This window comes from Leptonychotes weddellii, chromosome 4 (assembly GCF_054177405.1).
Source record: "Leptonychotes weddellii isolate Sample4059 chromosome 4, ASM5417740v2, whole genome shotgun sequence".
NCBI lineage: Eukaryota > Metazoa > Chordata > Mammalia > Carnivora > Phocidae > Leptonychotes > Leptonychotes weddellii.
The window spans coordinates 147,558,015-147,579,578 of NC_138372.1; the positions used below are offsets into that span (position 1 = coordinate 147,558,015).

Here is a 21,564-nt window from a genome sequence, read left to right on the forward strand (position 1 = left end):
ATTGGAGGGGTAGACGAACCATGAGAGACAATGGACTCTGAAAAACAAACTGAGGGTTCTAGAGGGGAAGGGGATGGGAGGATGGGTTAGCCTGGTGATGGGTATTAAAGAGGGCACATTCTGCATGGAGCATGGGTGTTATGCACAAACAATGAATCATGGAACACTACATCTAAAACTAATGATGTAATGTATGGTGATTAATATAACAATAAAAAATTTAAAAAAATAAAAGAAATGCCCTCACCCTTTTGTGTTGGTTAAATGAGCTTACTGTGAGGAACCACCCTTCCCCATATGACTGAGATAAAACTCACTTATCATGTATGAGATAGGACCCCTTAAAGGAACCCCCTTACTTTCCTGTGATAAGACCCTGTAGATTACCATTCTTTCACTCAAATGATTAGCTGAATTCACTCATTAATTGGAATAATATGCTTGTAACCAAACTTTGGTTAAGCTTTCATCCTTCCTCTGAGCTCCTGAACTTTGGTCCACCTTCAGCCTTGAGCCAGCACACAACACCTCCTGAGAACAGGATGGACTTGGAAGACATCATTCTCTGCTCTACTGATGGATTGAGCCACCCTTTCATTCCATTTCCTCCTACCTGGTTTTTTCTAGCCTTATATACTCCACTCTATACATGAAGAATCCCTTTTGCCTAACTCTTGAGATGCTTGTAGATCTTATGGTTACATTGTTCTTCCTATCACAATGGTTCTGCCCACAACACCCACACTGCAATAGTTCTTTATAAATAAAAGTCTCTCCTTATTTATTTATAATTTGTTTTTTATTTTACAACTAAGAGTTTGAAAAGGAGGTCTAATCTCATCGGCTCTTTCTTTACCTGGGTGCTATATTTACATATAGGCAGACTAACATGATTAGCAAAGCAGGTCACCACCAGGAAAAAAAAATGTCCAAGAAAAGCACCGAAGTATTCATCCTGAGAAAACTTATATTTGGGTTTAGAATTGTTTTTCTTTTAAATTATATTTACAGAGACATAATAACACTTTTGTTGCTTACGGACTCAAAGATGGCTTTATTAGGTTCTTCCCACCTCTAGTTCCCTCTCCAAACATTGCTATCTCCCTTAGCCTCCCTGCCCCCAACACAATCGCTTCCTAGCCTAGCTTGGAATGACTTTTGTATTGATTGATTTTATTTTTCTCGTCATATCTGTAGCCTTCCTTCAGGGTTGACTTTCACTTTAAATTCATTCTCCTTGTTGGAACTCCACTTCTAATTTTCTTCTAGTGTCTTTGTACAGACTTCAGTTTTATTGCCACGTGTGTCTTCTTCTATTTCATCTTATAATTGTAGTGTTCTCCTGAGTTCTTTGCCTAGTCAATTCTGATTTCTGCTCTGTTACATTTTTCCATGTTGACCATATCCAATTTTTTAATTCTAAGCCATATGCCCAAATGCTCACTAGCTCTCTCTACCTGATAGCCTATGGGCACATCAAACACAGAGTATCTGACATATCCAAACCTCAACTCAAATTTGTTTCTTCTTTTGCATTTCTAAGTTGTTTGATTAGTGCTGTCATCCACCTATATTCCCAAGCTAGAGGCTTAAGATTCTTCTCTTTTCTTTGCTGCATCCATGTGCCAATCCATCAAGAAGCACTTCCAAGACTCTGCATCATAGATCCTCATAGATATATTTCAACCTATTCCTCTTTCCTTCCTGCTACCATATTTCTAGATCTGATTCTTATCGGCCTCCTGAATTATTGCAATGGCTTCTTGTTTCCCATGCCTCTGGTTTCCTCCAATTCATCTTTCTCCCAATAAAAACATCTAATCATACTATGCCTATGCACATAATTCTGCAGTTGTTTCACACTGCCTGAATGATAATGCCCCAACTCCAATACAATTTTTATGACCTGACCCTTGCAACCTTCCCAATTGCATCAACCACCACTCTAGACACATAATTTACACTCAAATACTATCAAACTGCTTCTAGTTCCTGGCACTTCTATGCCTTTGCCCATGCTATTCATTTCAGCTGAAATATATTTTCTCCTCTACATGTATAGAACTCTTATGTGTCAAGATTTGTCACTGCCTCCAGAAAGTTTTCCTGGAAATTCCCAGCCTGGACTCTACTTCAGCTCTCTTCAACTTTCACCAGTATGCACAACAACCTTTATCTCCATCATATCCCTTACCATATGTACTTAAATATTATATTCAGGTGTCTGCATTCATCACTAATCTGTAAGCTAAAGAGTGTTTCTTATATGTTATTTTAAACCTGGGATTCAGCACATACTACACATTCCATAAAAGTTTGTGGATTTGCTAGTGGCTCCTTGTATTGATTATGAAAATAGTAAAAATAACTGGGGATGAATGAACAATCTAATTTGTAGCTATGTATTTTGATAAAAATAATAGCATATTTTATCTTTAGAACTTGTAAACTTATATGTGAATTTGAGAAAAATAGAAAAATATGTGTAATAATGGCAAATGTATATATGTATGTATATATGTACAAAAGAAGAATGATAGCAAAATGTTCTCTGTGGTTTTTTTCCCCCACAAACTATGGTAGTGGAATTATGTGTAATTTGGGGGAGCCTAGGAGAGCAAATTTGTTTCAATTTTCCTTATCTTTCACAGGAAATATTGGTCTTTTTTTTTAAGATTTTATTTTATTTATTTGAAAGAGAGAGAAAGTGAGTGAGAGAGAGAGCTTGAGCAAGGGGAGAGGAAGAAACAGACTCCCGGACTGAGCAGGGATCCCAACATGGGGCTCCATCCTAGAACCCTGGGATCATGACCTGAGCCAAAGGCAGACGCTTAATCCACTGAGCCACCCAGGCACACTAGTCTTTTTTATTGTCAGAAATTGTATATACATGCACACGTCCATATATATATGTTTATATCCTTTATCACAAAAGATATAGGGAAGATCATCTAAAAATTCTTTTGATGCCATTATTTAAGTAATTTACCGAAGTTTTTCCAATATAGTTCATTGTTGTAGTTGATTTTGGAAATCTACAAAAGCCACTGAGACAAGTAGAGATATTATCTGACATTTGTATATCCCAAATATTGAGTAAAGAAAATTTTATTTGCCTTAAAAATACTAAACTTTAAATAGCATTTGGAAAATACATTTTTATTTTTATGTATCTAATCATCAAGCATCCAGAATAAGATTCTCCTTAAGTTAAATGGATTTATGAATTAAATTTTTAGTTAGGTTCCATGGAACCTAACCTAACCTAAAATGATTTGTTCTGAGTGTCATTTCTCAAGAAGCAGTTACACAGGCAACCACTGACAACTGTTTTCCAATCTTAATTTTTTTGACCCCATTTAGGTTTATTTGTGTATACGGACTTTAGCAGCAGCCCACCACACTAATGTCTTTGTTATTTGCCTTCATATCTAGTGCTACTACTTTCCCTCTGGCAATGTCAAAGTATTCTTCACAATATCAATTTTGTTGGAATGAATTCCATTAACTCTCTTAAAGATGACGTCCTTCTATCTGGTACTTGCTTAAAGGCTAACTACTTCTCTAGGCAAGCAAAATGCTTTATACTCCAGGGTCTGAGACATAGACTTATGGAGTTTCTAAAAAGTTCAGGGTTTAATCTTTGGCATAGTATTTCCAATCGTGGAGTTCTTTCTTATCAGTTTCAGAGGTCAAGATTTGTGCAGCCTTAGCAATTTTTCAGACTTTTTTTTTTAGGTTATTTTCTTCCTCAGAGAAGCTCTAATGCATATCTTCTCGTCAAGCTATCTTTTCCTACCAAAAAATAATACACAGCACCAATCCATAAAAAAACTTTCCACAACCTGTTCAATTTAAGAAAGATTTAGTGTTTCACTATTTTTTCCCCTAGAATTAGGACTTGCAAGCTTAAGTCTTGTCTACAAATGGAATTTTATAATAGCCTATCACAAAACTCTTTCATCCTTTATGTTTTGTATTTTAGTGTTTTCTAGAATTCTAGTGTAAGGCTGTTGGATATTTTAGCATTCTAAACATAATAACAGTTGACATTATATAGCCTTCTGGTAATTCTAATAAGCAACACCCTTTAACTAGTTTGAAGAGTTATAATAAATCAAAAACTCCTATAGTGAGTCTGTAGTATTCTATCATTTCTTCTTTACACAAAGATTCTCTTTATGAGATAGTCAAATTCCAATTGTTTGGAATGAGGTGTTTTAATTTAATTGGATTTTTTTAGGTTAACTGAATAGTAAACAAACAAATGAAAAGTTCAGTCTTTTTCTTTGAAAATGTTTCTTAACTGTATTTTATTCCTTGTTTTTATAAGTATATTTATGGTAAATGTAAATTAATCAATGCTTGATGGTCTAGAATCTTGCTGTGGTACATGAAGAGCAACATAAATGTGAAATGGAAATAATGAAGAGTAAAGGGGAATATGGCTAAATTTGAACTGGTTCAAGCTATGTCCTTATTTTGTGCCTTTTTTTTTAAGTTTATTTAATAAGCTTTTTTCTTGTTATCTGCTTCATTTTCTACAGAAGTTTAGAACTGTCATTACTCCCTGGCTGCTTTGAGCCTTTAGATATGTCTTGCTTTATGCATTAACTGTTTTTAAAAATGCCAACATGTAAATAATACAGAAAATATGATGTGAAAATATAGACTTTTTTCTTAGCTTTAATTTCACTAGAAAGGTTCACAAGAAAAGGGAACTTCTTTGTTGTGTTTTACTGCTAAATCCTCCATGTTTAGAACAATGCCTAGGACACACTAAATGACTAATGAATTTGAGCTTGTAATTCTTGCTTATGAAGTTACAAGATGGGGTAAAAAGAATCTGAATTGAGTGCTTGAGTTTGTTCCCTTCTGACTGAAGTACTAAACACTTTACCTATTACCATGTGACTCAGAAAAATCACTATGAATGCTTACTGAAAATGCATTTATGATTTGGGCATAAGTGAATAAAAATAAGGTTTTGTTTCCTAAATGTGCTAGATTTGCATATGCTGAATGCTATAAGAAATACAACCATGAATGAATGAATATGGAATCTTTTCTCAAGTTGCTTACAGTATAGTAAGAGAGAATATATAAAGAAATAAAATTCTGAATAAAGAGAACATACTTTGGTCAAAATCTATTATAAATTCAAGATGACACCAGTTCTAAAAAACTTGAAGTAAAAGGTTTGAGATTAGACAATTTTAATTTTAAGAACTTAATAATGAGATTTTTAAAAGATTATATATCAGGTTTTATGCTAAAGGTGGTAGGTACATTCCCTTAACTTTTCTCATACCAGTAGAGATATAGTATGTATCTTAATTTTCTAGAGTCTAATTTGGAGGATCAAGAACTGAGCATGGAGGCAAAAGGCAGATAGTTGGAAGTATGAACCAAGTTGCTGCAAATCTTAGATTACCAAAATAAAAACACATTTTAGTATTCATGAATGAGTATAAAGCCAAGGCTTTGAAACTAAACTCAAACATAAGTTTTGATAACATTTTCTTTCTTACAAGAGATAGCTATTAGAGACACAAGATGAATATGGCCCATTTCAAATGCAGAATCTGAATCTACTGTTTAAATTTTAAAAGCAGTGGATAACTACATTTATATAGTAGATAATGGAAAATTGAGACTTTTCAAGAGCTTTAATTCTTAACTTTTTTTTTTTTTTTGGTCAGGATCTTTAAACCATTGAGAATCTAATGAAATTATAGACTCTCTCCTTAGGAAAAAAATTATGATCATTTAACATTTTGTGCATTTTGGGGGGGTTCATAGATCTCTGAAATCTTAGATCCCATATAGAACCTATTCTAGAATCTTGTTCTTAATAACATCAATACCCATTTTATCCTTTATACTTATATAAAATGTTAATTGTTCTTTAATCATACCTATACAGACTGGTGGGCTGGGCTGCCAGAAGTATCGATTTTCTACCTGAATGCAGGTTATTCTTTCCTCTCCTTGAAGCTCATATCCTGGGTCACATTGGAAAACAACAGTGTCCCCAGGTTCTCGTCCATCCCCATTTCGAGTCCCATTCATGGGAACCCCTGGGTCACGGCACGCAGTGGCAACAGAACCTATCAAAAGACAGAAACAGACCTTTAATTTTGATGCTACCAAAATCAATTTCAAAGTTCCAGACTTTACAGTTTAGAACCTTCCTCATATCTATGTGCTTTTAGAAATTTAAGAAATTCTTGAGGCGATTTTTCAGTCCCTACCCAAAAAAATAATTTTAACTGTTTTTTGTTCATTTGTGTGCTAACTTGTTTCAGGAAGAGGCATGACATTTTAGTAGCTAAATAATAGATTTCCTAAAAATTATTAGCTGTTCTGTGAAAGACTGCAGAGGATGCAAAGAAAACCACAGAGAGCTTTATCTGCAAGGGATCTATTCCATAAGGGACTTGTATCTAGAATACATGAAGAACTCTTAAAACTCAAGTGTGGTCTAGGGGGAGGAAGAAGAAAAAACATCCAGTTAAGAAATGGACAAAACCATTTCAATGAAGAGGATACTGGATGGTACATGAAAAGATTTGCTAAATATCGTTAACCATTAGGAAAATGCAAATTAAAACTGCAATGAGATATTACTATATACCTACCAAATCAGCTAAAATAAAAAATAAGATCACTGAATGCTGGCAAGGTTCTGAAGAAAATGAAATTACTCATGCATTGCTGTTGGGAATATAAAATGCTATAGCCACTCTGGAAAGAAGTATGGTAGTTTCTTGCAAGACTAAACATGTGCTTATCATACAGCTCAGTAATTACATTTTTGTACATTTATCCCAGAGAGATGAAGACATGATCACATAAAAACCTGAACACATATTTATTCATAGAAGCTAAAAAGTAGAAACAACCCAAATGTCCTTCAACAAGTGAATAATTAAACTGTCTATTCATACCATGGAATATTACTCAGCAATAAAAAGGAATGACAATACACATGACAAATTAAGTGGATCTGAAAGGAATTACTCAGAGTGAAAAAATATAATATCAAATGGTTACATACTATATGACTTTATTTATGTAACATTCTTTTTTTTAAAGTAAATGGTGTGGGTTTTTTTTTTTTTAAGATTTTTAAAATTTATTTGACACAGAGAGAGAGACAACGAGAGAGGGAACACAAGCAGGGGGAGTGGGAGAGGGAGAAGCAGGCTTCCCGCTGAGCAGGGAGCCAGATGGGGGGCTCGATCCCAGGACCCTGGGATCATGACCTGAGCCGAAGGCAGACGCTTAACGACTGAGCCACCCAGGCTCCCCTTATGTAACATTCTTGAAGAGAGAAAATCAGAAAGTTGGAAAACAGATTAGTGTGTACCAGAGGTTATATGGGGAGGGGATGGAAGGCTGTGACCATGGCTATAAAAGATAACATGAGGGATCCTTGTGATGAACTCTACTATGTCTTTACCATGATGGTGGTGGTCATACAAATCTACATAGAACTAAATAGATATATACACACAGATATATGTAAAATTCAAAAAATTTAAATAAGATTGATAGATTGCATCAAAGTCAATTTTCTGTTTGGGATATTGTGCTACAGTTATGCAAGAAGTTGTCATTGCAGGAAACTGGGTGAAGAGTATACAGGATCTCTTTATTATTTCTTACAACTGCATATAAAAGTGTCTAAAAATAAAATGTTAAAAAGGTAATTAGAGAAGAGGAGAGTAGTATGAGACCATAGGAAAGTAACTGTTCTTCTATATACAGTATATGACACATTTAATAATAGTTAACTCCAATTATTCAGGTTAATGGAACAAAATATTATTTTGAATTGCCATAAAGTAGATTTACCCCAAAGCATATGGCAATTAAGTATCAAGAGAAAGAAGCTATTAAAATTTCCATTTAAACTATTATTAAACTACAATCATAAATGTAGGATTCAGCACTTGTATAAATTATTTTTAAGTTACATATTAAACTAAGACACAAATTGCTGGATTACAGACACATAACTGTTATTCACTCAGTCATTCACTTACTAACTTAATATATTCCAAGCATTGTGCTAGGTTCTAGGAATACAAAGAAAAAATGAGCAGACACAAATAGAACTGAACAGACTTCAAATTATTTTGCATATTGGTGGTACTAATAAAGAGATTCTATTATAAACATCCTGAGTGGGTAGGTAGTTACATAGATACATAGGTAGGTAGGTAGAGATAGATAGATGATAGATGATAGATAGATAGATAGATGATAGATAGATGATAGATAGATAGATAGATAGATAGATAGATAGATTCATCAATATATCAATCTGTTAATCTGTCTAGTAAACTTGTTATAGCTCAATACACATACAAAACAAAAATATCAGTACTACACACAGTATTGTAATGTTCTGATTCTCAATGTTGTATAGGAATCAAAAGGAACATATCAATTAAAAAACTGAAAAAAAATAAGGATATTGGTGGGATGTTAAGCCTGACACTGAATGAAAAGCAGTAACTCTGTTAAGTGTCTGACTCTTGATCTCAGCTCAGGTCCTGATCTTAGGGTCATGAGTTCAAGCCCCATGTTGGGCTCTATGCCCAACATGGAGCCTATTTAAAAAGAAAAAAAAACCAAGAAGATAAAAAAGGATATGTTAAAAAAAAGGGGCACATGGTGGCTCAGTCAGTTGAGCATCCAACTCTTGGTTTTGGCTCAGGTAATGATCTCAGGATTCTGAGATCGAGCCCCCTATCGGACTCTGAGCTCAGCACTGAGTCTGTTTGAGATTCTTTCTGAATATTAAATCTACCTTCATAGGAGCTCCTTTTTGGAACAGTTGTTTTTAGTTGTTAATAACAAACCCATATTAGAGAATATTGAGGGAATGGGGTAGGGACTTGGTTGCGATCCAAGTGAATTTGTTCTGTAATACCCATGTGTCCTTTAGCAGAGCATCTATAATGCATCACAGACTCTGGACAATTTTGATTTTGCAATATTGATAGAGATTTTTGTGAAGTATTTTTGTAATAAACTGAGTCATTAATGTTTTCTTGAATTGCTTTGGGATGGTTTTCATCCAAACTAAACTGATACATGTATTAGTTTTACAATATATTAGTGGGGAGTGATGTTTTACATACGAGATTCACATTAAAGATGCTTTTACTGGAAAGAAGTGGCATAAATATGAAATGTGCTCTACTTTCAAAGTGAAAAATAACAATGACATGAATTTATAAGAAAACTTCATTATTTTTTGTTGTTGAGGCTTCCCAAGCACTGGAGTGTGTTTCTGCAAAAATCTTGAAGCCTCAAATGAACATTCTCAAAAATATAAATGAATGTATAACAATGTTACAAAAGTATATTGATACAAAATCAGTAAAAATAATCATGTCTTAGATGAATTTGAGGGAAAAAAAGATGTTTTTGCTCTATTGTCAGATTTACTGTGCTTAAAGTGAAACCAAGTAGTTAAAATAAGATGACTTTGATATGACAACTAATATGCAGTATGTGAAAATATGCATTTGCTTTTGGGTCTGGTCAACTTGAAAAAGAGAGGTGGTGGACACATATTGTTCCTTTTTCTCTCAATTAATAAATTAGGTTAAGATTTTAAAGCTCAATAGAGAATGATAGGGCTTAAAGATGGGAGATATTTTTTTTCCTCTTGGAATTACTTGAGTTCTAAAAGCAATTAGTTAAATACACACAGGAACAATTATTTGGTGTGAACGCTGTTGTCCTATTTTCTTTATTTATTCAAAGATTGAACTTCATACTGGCTATACTCTGTGTTTGTGGGCAGACAAAATTATAATAATTTTAAAATCAATCATTCTTGTTTTCTGTATTGAATAGAAGCTATAGCCACTGAAGAAAATAAATAACCACTTAAGGAGCCATACTATATCTCCTTGGGAATTAGGAGTGAAGTAATCTCACATACTTAGGATAGTTACAATAGCACTTATATAATATTAGAACTTAATAAGGTATTAGTCACAAATATAAAAATAGATTGACAATTTTTATTTGATATTAATTTTTCACTTTTGCGGAACATAAAATTCTCAGAATTTATAATTCTTATTTGCTTTTTCTTTTTGTTTTATAAATTTTATGTAGATGCTTGATTCTCTTTATTTTAAATTGTTTCAAATTTAATTGATGAAATGAAAATCTGTACTTGTTCTACATTGAAGTCTGTCATTCATTCCTGATTTTTTTCTAACATAAATATGTAAACAGAAATTCCAACATAGATAAAGGGTCTTAACAACCTGGTGTCTCACCTGTAATGATATTATGAAACGAACATTCTGGAAATGGCATATAATAGACTATTTATATATATGATATAACATCCAAATATAGCTTGGATTTAACTTACAAAACTTTATTAAATTGACAATAAATGATAACTGCCCTTCCTTGTCCCCCCCCCAAAAGGACTGGCCATTTATATTTAAGTTATTCTAGAATTTGATTCATCAAGTGGCTACTGTAGATTATGCTCCTTATACTAGCTGACTATTCCGCTGAAACAATAATAGTCACAGGGAAAATGTATGTAACTAGAGTATGTGAATAGTTAATATTTTTTTTTAAAGATTTTATTTATTTATTTGAGAGAGAGAGAGAGAGCTCATGAGAGGGGGAGGGTCAGAGGGAGAAGCAGACTCCCTGCCGAGCAGGGAGCCTGATGCGGGACTCGATCCTGGGACTCCAGGATCATGACCTGAGCCGAAGGCAGTCGCTTAACCAACTGAGCCACCCAGGCACCCTAGTTAATATTATTAATACATAATATTTCTGGACACTATCTTTCAAATCCTGTGTTATGAGCTATTTTTCACTTGATTGAGAAAAAGTCTAGGTGCTACTCTTATCCGTATTTTTCCAATGAGAAATTTAGGCTTATAAGGGATAAGAAACCTGCCCAACAACACACAGTTATTTAGGGCAGTTAAAATGGGAATGTAGACATGGGAACGTACCCAAGGGACATTTCTTAAATAAAAATGATAGAGACTTTGAAGTAAAAAATGCTTAACATGTAGACTACATTATAAAACTTGAAAGATACGATTACTTAAAATGAAATTTCTAAAATACGTTATTAAACTTTAAGTGTCATTCTAAAATCAAAAGAGCAACTATCTGCCTATCATTCTGATGGAGCAGTCCAAAAGACTATACATTTACAACACTTGACTTTAAATCTAATTAAATAATGTATTACTAAAAACAACTACACAGCTATCAACATACCTGTCTTATCCACAGGTATGCGTTGTGTCAAACTAAATAAAGTCTGTGTATCTAAGAAAGAGACACAGTTAAACATGAAGAACAATTAATTTAGAAGGGATTCCAATAAAAAATGATAATAATGATTGCTCTCTCTATTGAGAGCATATATTGTGCAAAGCACTAGGCTAAAGGCTAAGTTTATACTCTTAAGCCAAAACAAATCCTTATGAAGTATTATTATCATGTCCATTTTTAAGTGGGTAAAATGAGCCTCAGTGATTGCTTGCTCTTAGCAGAGGGGGGATTTGAATTCAAGAAACAACAGAGTTTTAACCACTATACTATATTGTCGTAGTACAATCCTGTGCCATTACCAGATAAAACAAAACAAAGTCATGTCCTACTAAGGAAACTTTTATAGTTGTTTACTGATAAAAGAATTAGATCTAGTTTTAAATGGAAAAGCAGAAATATTGAACAGCTTATAATTCTTTATTGCTACACAACAAAATTTCTTGCTGCTAATATTTCACCATAAAGGGGAGCGAAAAAGACAGACTCAGTTCTTTTCATAGGTATTATTAAGAACAATAGAAATACAATCTAGCCATATATATGGTAAATTTAGCCATATATGTGCCAGATGGTGTTCTTAAATTATAATACTAAGGACATTCCACTCCAACTGTTTTTTTCATTCTCTCTCTTCTTCTCATCCTCTTTTGCCTGATTTCTTCCTTATAGTTCACTGAGAGAGTAGAAGCAATAAGACAGGCATACCCTCATTTTAGCACCACCAAATCTATCAGCCCACTGGTGTTTGCACTTGTATTCTCTACTTCCCCTGCTGTTGGAATGGAGAAGGTGTTTTTGCTCTACATACGGTCAACACTAGTTCTTGTGCTGCTGGTATTAAACTCTCTTCATCTCTCAAGGACTTTATTCCTAAACATTTCTTATCTCTTCTGAATTACCAGTTCCTCCTTCCTCAATGGTCCATTCCCAGTAGCATACAGACATAATTTATATCTTCCATCTTAAATAAACAAGCAAAACCCTCATTACATCTCCAACCTCTTCCAATTATTTTCCCCATTTCTCTTTTTTTTTTTTTTAAGATTTTATTTATTTATTTGACAGAAAGAGACACAGCGAGAGAGGGAACACAAGCAGGAGGAGTGGGAGAGGGAGAAGCAGGCTTCCTGCGTAGCAGGGAGCCCAATGCAGGGCTCAATCCCAGGATCCTGGGATCATGACCTGAGCCTAAGGCAGATGCTTAACGACTGAGCCACCCAGGCGCACCTTCTCTCCTTTCTTTAATAGGAAACTTACTAAGCATCTCTCTTGAGGGAGATATCTGTACAACTATTTCCAGTTTCATCATCAGCCTTCTATCTGATATATTTACTAAACTGCTCTTGTTAAATCTAGCTGCCAGATCCAATGGTAACTTCTGTACCTTCTTTTTTCAGAAACTTCACAGCAACATGTGCCACAACTGATCGTTCATTCCTTCCTTCTTCAAGCACTTTTATTGGCCTCCCAGTCCTCAGACTCTGCTAGCTTTCTTTTTGGCTTATTTGTTGTTCCTTTTACAGTATCATCTGTTATTTCTATCTTTTTAACCTATTGACTGAGGGCTAGAAAACTCCAGGGATTAGTGCTTAATATTATGCTCGCTTTTTCATACAATTTTCTTCAGGATAACTTCATCTGACCCCATGGTTTTAAATACTCTTTTTAGGTTATGCCTCCCAAATTTATATATTCAGTCTTGATGTCTCTCCTGAGCTCCAGACCATGCTATTCAACTGCCTATTTAGCTCCTTTACCTGGATATCTAATAGACCCTTCAACTTACCACATCCAAAACATCCACAAAATTATAAAATCTTTTAATTTTCAAAATTTTTTGGAAAGAAAATGATAAAAATCTATTAAAATTTCACCTTTGAATATAATTTTTCCTATGTTATTAATGTCAATAAAATCAAATAAAAGTTCCATTTGGAAATTAAAAATTTCTCAAACTTCTAATTTATAAAGCATCCAGATATGAATACTTTTGTTAGAAATAAATTCACCATAAAAATTAACAATCAGGCATAAGAAATAAATTGAACATCAGCAAAACTATGAAGTCTTACAATTTTTACTCCTTTTAAGACAATTATCATATGGTTTCATTTATATGTGGAACATAAGGAATAGCATGGAGGACATTAGGAGAAGGAAGGGAAAAATGAAGGGGGCGAATCAGAGGGGGAAACAAACCATGAGAGACTATGGATTCTGGGAAAAAAACTGAGGGTTTCAGAGAGGAGGGGGGGTAGGGGGATGGGTTAGCCCAGTGATGGATTTTAAGTAGGGCACATAGTGCAATGAGCACTGGGTGTTATATGCAAACAGTGAATCATGGAGCACTGCATCAAAAACTAATGAAGTACTGTATGGTGACTAACATAACATAATAAAAAATAAATTAAAAAAATAAAAAATAATACATTTTTACTCTTTTTAAGCTAGTGACTTTACCTTGTATGATAGCATTTGATACCACTAAGTTATGACTGAGTTCTCAACATTGTTACAACTCATCAGTGCTATAAATGTACTTCTGACTTCTCATCTTATGTTTTCTTTAATCTAAATGAGAATGTAATTTAATTAGAAATATACACTTTACCTAATACATATTTTACAATCCTAACCAGTGCATATATAGATTTCAAGTACAATATGGATGATAGCTTGAACTATGACTCAGAGATAACGTCTGAATGACTATCTTAGTGACCTTCGGCAAATTAATGTACCAGTTTTCTTATTGCATTGTTTTCTAAAATAGGGAATAAATACACTAAAATCACTCATAAGTTCCAGTGTGTGCTTTCTATTCCGAAAATTGACACTTTGGTATAAACTTGTTTATCACAAGACCTTTCAAAAGAGAAAAACCTAGGATTTCATACAGTTGAATAAGTAATATTATCGTAAACAGGAGAGACTTAGATTCTAGTCTCTCCTATGGTAAAAAAGGACATTGATCATATTGCACTTGTTCCCTGAATTTTAGCTGCCTCATCTGTAAAACTGGCATAGTAATATTTTACCTGCCTGATTTAGTATCGGATAGAATCTTAAAGTTCTATTCTAACAACTATGTTATATAATCTTATGAAAATATCAATTCTGAAATGAATTACTCAAAACCAGTGGTTTTGTATGTTTTTGCAATATCAGGAAACTTTGGCAAGGTCATAGTCCAAATTTGGTATTCACAAGACCTTACATTCATTCCCCCCTTCCAGTTTCATTGCCTTATACTTTTGTATTGACTGAGAAATGGCTCTATATTTTCAACTTCACTGTCCATAAGGAAATCAAGTTGGGTAATGGGAATATTTAATCTGGAAGGAAATTCCATCCAGAGTCAAATTGATCAGAAAATATTTGAAATGCAGATGGTAACCTAGAGGTGGATTTCACCCTGGAGTATTTTGCCCTTGATTGAGCTCTTGCTTTGTACAAGATTATAAAGAATGTTCAACATCATTACTATGCCTACTCTCTGCCAGCTATTCAGTATGTGGCTATCTTTAGAATTTCATTATGTTTCTAAGGATACACCTAATGATATGGCAAGTCAGGTTAAAGTAGATGGCAGCATGACAGAGACATTCCCATCAACCCAGGAGGAAACAAAGCTGCTAATGCACGGGATGCAAAAGGAATTTCAAAACCAGTGTTGTAATATACTTCTAAGAATATAGAAATTTATTTTAAAGAGATATATTCAATCATTTCACTAGATAATTGTTGTGCACCCACAATGATCCAGGTATTATGCTTGATATTGGAGATATATTTTAATGAGACAACACCTCCCTACCTTCATTGTGGCTTATGCTCCAATATGAGGACAAAAATGGGAATAAAATTACTGATACAATTTTTGTGAAATCATAAGCCATGTTAGGTTGATGACCCAAAGTTACCTATTCAGGAAATTGATTTTATATCTAAAAATTATAAAAGATTATACAAAAGTCTAATTTGAAATTGAATTCTAATATTAAGGTATCACTAGAAATAATAAGCAAAAAAGGAAAAATCATATAAAAATGGTTTTACATTATTTTTAACTGCCAGTATATAGTATCAGTGCACTTTGGTTTTACATTATTAAAAGATTTCCTATTCAAGCAGATTCATTTAACATTTGCTAAGTACTAAGTACCAAGTACCAGGTGCAGTGCCAATTTCTAGGGATACAAATGTTAATATGTTAACATCCTTGCTCTTCAAAGGAACATAATCTAAGAGGGACAGCAGATGTGTACGCAGCTTTAATATAATAAAATGGGTATTAAAATCAGGTGACTTTTTATCATTTAAACTGAAAAGTTCCAAGAATGAAACAAGAAGTTAAAATTATTTTATATAATTAAAAATATGTATTGACTAACAAAATTGGTATTATATTGATGAACATTTCAAAGGAGTTATCCATACAAAAACTGTTTTTAAAATAATTTCTAAAAAAATGCCATATGTCTGTGCACAAAGAAACACACTCTTTATCTGAATTATCTAAACATTAAAATAATGTAATCAAAATAATCATTTGTGGTACATATGCACATTTTTAATTGGTTTCTTACCTATTATTTAGTGCCTTTTACTCTTTTTTCCTAAAGAATTAATATATTCTTATTTTTATTAATATTGTTAAAGATATTTTTAATACATTTAAAGTCACTGGCATGTTCAACTGATGTCTCTTTATAGCTATCTGGTAGGCTGAGATATCTGGTAAGCTTAGGGCTAATTTTTAAAATGGAGGAAAGTTTCAATTTGATTTTTTTTCATACAGCAATGTGCATATATTTCACCTCAAACATTATCACAGGTACTGGATTTTATCTCTTTTCAGATACTTTTCTTTGACAAAGATTTTTACAATAAATACTTATTTTCTTAAATTATCTTTTTTTTTTTTTTTAAGTAGGCGCCACACCCAGAGTGGAGCCCAATGCGGGGCTTGAACTTACAACTCTGAGATCAAGACCTGAGCTCAGATCAAGAATCGGACACTTAACCAACTGAGCCACTCAAGTGCCCCTTAAATTATGATTTTTTAAATATTCACTTACAAACTGTAAGATTGTGGGTTTTTTCAATTTTATTCCATTCCAGCATGAAATGTAAATGTAATACAATTAAAAATAAGATAGTTTCAAATTTCAAATAAGATAGTGTTTGAGCTTTCACAATTTTATAAAAATAATATTTAAATGTCTTCCTGATGCTAAACTTTGTTGTTGATAATTGTAATTCACTAAAAACTTCAAAACTGAAGATTTTTACCACTCCAATAACTGAATACTTTGACTAAAGATTTTCAACTGATTTAATGAAAACCACACTTAAAGGTTTCATTTTCGAAAAATTTCAACATGGTAGTAGAACATTTTGGTCTATTTTGCAAAATAGTGCTTCAGAGATGCAAATCTTTCAAAGTCTGAATGACAAGGAGCAACAAAAAGAGAAAATGGTACATACTCAAGTTTACTTATTCATTTTTGAATCAGCATTCCTCTGTCACACACATACATGAATGTAATTCAATTATTTCACTGTATATAAATACATCTGTAAATTTTAACATTTTTATTGTGATAAGTAGCATTTGCTCGGTCACAGTTATGAATTATATGTACACCACAACCAAGTCTAAGTATTTTTCTATTCCCTAATTTTATGAGAGCTTTGTTTTTATCATGAGGCTATTTATCATCAAAATTTGTATTTGTATTTTTATCACAAAACAAATAACCATATTTAATATTAAAATTTTAAAATGTGAACTTTGTCTTACTTAAAAAATATTTAAAAGAAAATTGTCTGCTTAAAGTTAAAAAAAAATTTACTGTGGTATTAAGATATATAGAAGTGAAATAAATGAAAACAATAGCCCAAAGGACTGAAGGAGAAATGGAAATACAGTATTGTAAGGTTCTTATATGAGAAGTGGTATAACAGAATTTGATGGTAAGTCTTGCTAAGTTAAAAATGCATGTTATAAATATTAGAGCAGGTACAAAAAAGGTATAACTAATACATTAAGAAAGTGAAATTAAGAAGAAAAATCTCATTTAAAATTGCATCAAAAGGAATGAAATACCTTGGAATAAATTTAACCAAGGAGGCAAAAGATCTGTTTTTTGAAAACTACAACACATTAAGAAAAGAGATTGAAAAAGATACAAATAAATGGAAAGATATTCATGCTCATGGATTGGAAGAATTAATATTGTTGAAATGTTCATACTACCCAAAGTAATCTACAAATTCAATGTAATCCCTCTCAAAATTCCAATTGCATTTTTCACAGAAATAGAACAAATAATCCTAAAACTTGCAAGGAACCACAAAAGGCCCTGCATAGAAGAGCAATATTGAGAAAGAAGAACAAAGCTAGAGCCATCACACTTCTTAACTTCACACTCTATTACAAAGCTATCATAATTAAAACAGTGTGTTATTGTCATAAAAATAGACACATAGATCAATGGAACAGAATAGAGAACTCATAAATAAGCCCACACATATATGGTCAATTAATTTACAGCAAAGTAGCCAAGAATATACCATGGGGAAAAGACAGACTGTTCAATAAATGGTGTTTGAAAAATTAGACAGCCAAAAGCAAGAGAATGAAACTATCTTACATTATACACAGAAATTAACACAAAGTGGATTAAGGACTTGAATGTAAGACCTGAAGCCATAAAACTCCTAGAAGAAAACATAGGCACTAAGCAACTTGACATAGGTCTTGGTGATATTTTTAAAAATCCGACACCAAAAGCAAAAATAAATAAGTGGGACTGTATCAAATTAAAGAGCTTCTGCACAGCAAAGGAAACCATCAACAAAATGAAAGGCAACATACTAAATGGGAGAAAATATTTGCAAATCATATATCTGATAAAGGGCTAATACCCAAAATATTTTAAAGAACTCATATAACTCAGCAAAAAACAACTTAAAAAAACAAACAGAAAACAATCTAATTAAAAAATGGGCAGAAGATCTGAACAGACATTTTTCCAAAGAAGATGTACAGGTGGCTAACATGTACAGGAAAAGATGCTCAACATCATTAGTCATCAGGGGAATGCAAATGTAATCACAATGAAATATCATTTCACATCTCTTAGAATGGTTATTATCAAAAAGACCAGAAACTATAAGTGTTCTCAAGGATGTAGAGAAAAGGTAATCTTTGTGCACTGTTGGTGGAAACGTAAATTTGTGTAGCCACTATGAAAAACAGTATGGAGATTCCTCAAAAAATTAAAAATAGAATTTCTATATGATCCAACATTTCCACTTCTGGGTATTTATCTGAAGAAAATGAAAACACTAACTCAAAACTATATATAGTTCATTGCAACACTATTTACAATAGCCAAGATATGCAAACAACCTAAGGGTCTATTGTTAAAGGAATGGATAAAGAAATTGTGGTTTCTTTAGCCACACACACACAATGGAATATTATTCAGCTATAAAAAAGCTATAAAAAAAGAATGAAACTTTGCCATTTGGGATAACATGGATGGACCCTGAAGGCATTATACTATGTGAAATAAGTCAGAGAAAGACAGATAACATATGATTTTTCTTATATGTGGACTCTAACAAAAAAATTAAAAAAAATAGAAAAAAAAAAGCTTATAGATACAGAGAACCAATAGGTGGTTGGCAGAGGCAGGGGGTGGGGGAGGTGGAGAAATGGATGAAAGGGATCAAAAGTTTAAAAAAGTTAATAGAGGAGAAAAATATGATCATTGCAAAAAGGAACAATGAACAGGTGGATCCAATAAAATGATAGTAATATGGTAGACAAAGTAAACCATATGAAAAATTTACATTAAATGTAAATGGTCTAATAACAGTCTAAAGACTGTATATAAAAAGTGGAGATTTTCAGACTGTATAAAGAACTGAGACTCAATCATGTGCTATCTACTAAAAACATACTTTAAATATACAGACAAACCAAGTTAAAAGGATGCTGAATAGTACACCAGTGTTATAGTAATCATAAGATATTTAATATGAGACAAAGAAAATTTCAAGACATGGTAGATTATCAGTGAGAGACATCTTTCTTAGTAATGAAAAGTCAGCTCATTAAAAAGACATAGCACCTAAAATGTTATGCACCTAATAACATATCTTCATAATACACAAAGCAAAAATATGTCAGGACAGATAGAATAAGTAGACACATCCACAATTGCAACCGGGCATTTCAACACTTCCTTTCATTAGTTGATAAACAAAAGTACACAGAAAACCAGTAATAATATAGAACACTTCAAACAGAACACTAACAACAACTATACCTAATTGGTATTTACAAAACACTCCATTTGGCAAGTGCACATTCTTTGCAAATGTACACAGTATTTTAGAAAACCATATGCTGGACCATAAAACAAGTCTAAGTAAATTTAAAATTATTAAAATGTTAAAATTTTAACTGAATTTGTAATACTAGATGTTTTTTCTTTGACACAATGAACTTTCAAAGATGACACTTTGATTTCATGAAGTGGATGTAAACAAAATTTTACTGGAGTTAAAATATTTGAGGCGATTGATGTTACTAATTCTCTAAAGCAATAATGTAACTTACATAAAATTGAACTTATTGAGCTATTTGTGAAGTTCTTCAATGGAAGCTGGCATATTAATTTTCATATGCATGAGGAAGAAAATTTAGAATACAAAGTAATGAAATTAGTAGGGTTTTCATTTGCTCTAAATGAAACGTCATGTTTTTAAGTGGATCTATGTCTTCTGGTTTTCACATGGTCAATTGACACTGCTATGGTCCCCATGTATGTTAATAGACATTATGTGCAAGTTGCATTTTCATAGTCAATTTTATTTTTAATTGAAATGCTATTGGGCTTTTTGATGATTAACATACCGACATTATGAGCAATGTGTACATAATCCTTAACATATAAGTACTAAAAATCTAAAAACTATGTAGTTAATTTAAACAGCTATTCTAATGATCTATTGTCTGAAAATGTGTGGAGAATTTGTTCATAAAACAAGAATACCACATATCGCTATCTTGAAATAACACACTCTTTAGCTCTAAATTCCCAACATTTCATGTTTTAATATCATACACGCTACATTTTCAACCAAAATAACCCATCTGTCATATACGGTTAATACATTAGTAGAAAAAACAAACCCATTACTACAAATGATGTCATGGTGCCAGGGAGCATTTTCATTTAGGATATAATTGCACTAAGAACAGGGCTATAGAAGACAGGTATTTTAAAATAACCAAGACTTATTTAATACATCAGGTACTTTAAAATGATGAAGTTGGAGTTAATACATGATCATGGCTTCAAATGACCATTTAATTATATTTTATATTTTAGAATATAAAATTGCCCCTCCACCTCCTGTATAATGTTAACATGAACATGAGGCAATAAAGTCTCACGTAATTCAGTATTATATTACTTTTTGGTTGCACAGAAAAATAATCAATCAACATATGATTTCCTCTGTAAAACATTTTTACCACTTATCTCAACATGTTCTACTGAAAGGGGATTGTGTGGGACTCTCTGCTTCTTCTAAAAATATGTTTCTGGATGTACCAAAATACTTTGATTTACAAATACTAATAAAAATATTCTAGATTCTTTCCTGCTATCTTTTGGGGACCCAGTTTCAACTTTTTCAAAGATAAGTTTGTCTTACATCTTTGGGCATCTCTGCTTAGGCTCTTCTTGACAGTATCCTTTGGCTGAACTGACCTGCCTTTTGAATGGTGAAATCAGCTTTCTTAAGAAATGAATATTCAGTACATACATTTTCTTTTTTTTTTTTAAAGATTTTATTCATTTATTTGAGAGAGAGAATGAGATAGAGAGAGAGAGCATGAGAGGGGGGAGGGTCAGAAGGAGAAGCAGACTCCCCGCCAAGCAGGAAGCCCGATGCGGGACTCGATCCCGGGACTCCGGGATCAGGACCTGAGCCGAAGGCAGTCGCTTAACCGACTGAGCCACCCAGGCGCCCCAGTACATACATTTTCATTAAACATGTACTTTTTAAAATCTCACTGCTGCCCTAAATGTCTACTGCAATAAAAATTTAAAAAATATTATTTTTTAAATTAATTTTATTTTATTATATTATGTTGGTCACCATACGTTATATCATTAGTTTTTGATG

The 21,564-nt window shown here is 32.8% G+C and overlaps 1 protein-coding gene across 2 annotated transcripts in view; it reads right to left on the reverse strand.

Annotated features, from left to right (window-relative positions):
* The window catches only part of CSMD3 (CUB and Sushi multiple domains 3), a 1,160,890-nt gene that overhangs the window by 262,901 nt on the left and 876,425 nt on the right, over positions 1-21,564 (reverse strand). For both annotated transcript variants that reach the window (XM_081816413.1, XM_081816412.1), the window contains one exon: positions 5,919-6,110. In XM_081816413.1, coding sequence (XP_081672539.1) covers positions 5,919-6,110 — 192 coding nt within the window. The remainder of the gene's footprint in view (positions 1-5,918; positions 6,111-21,564) is intronic.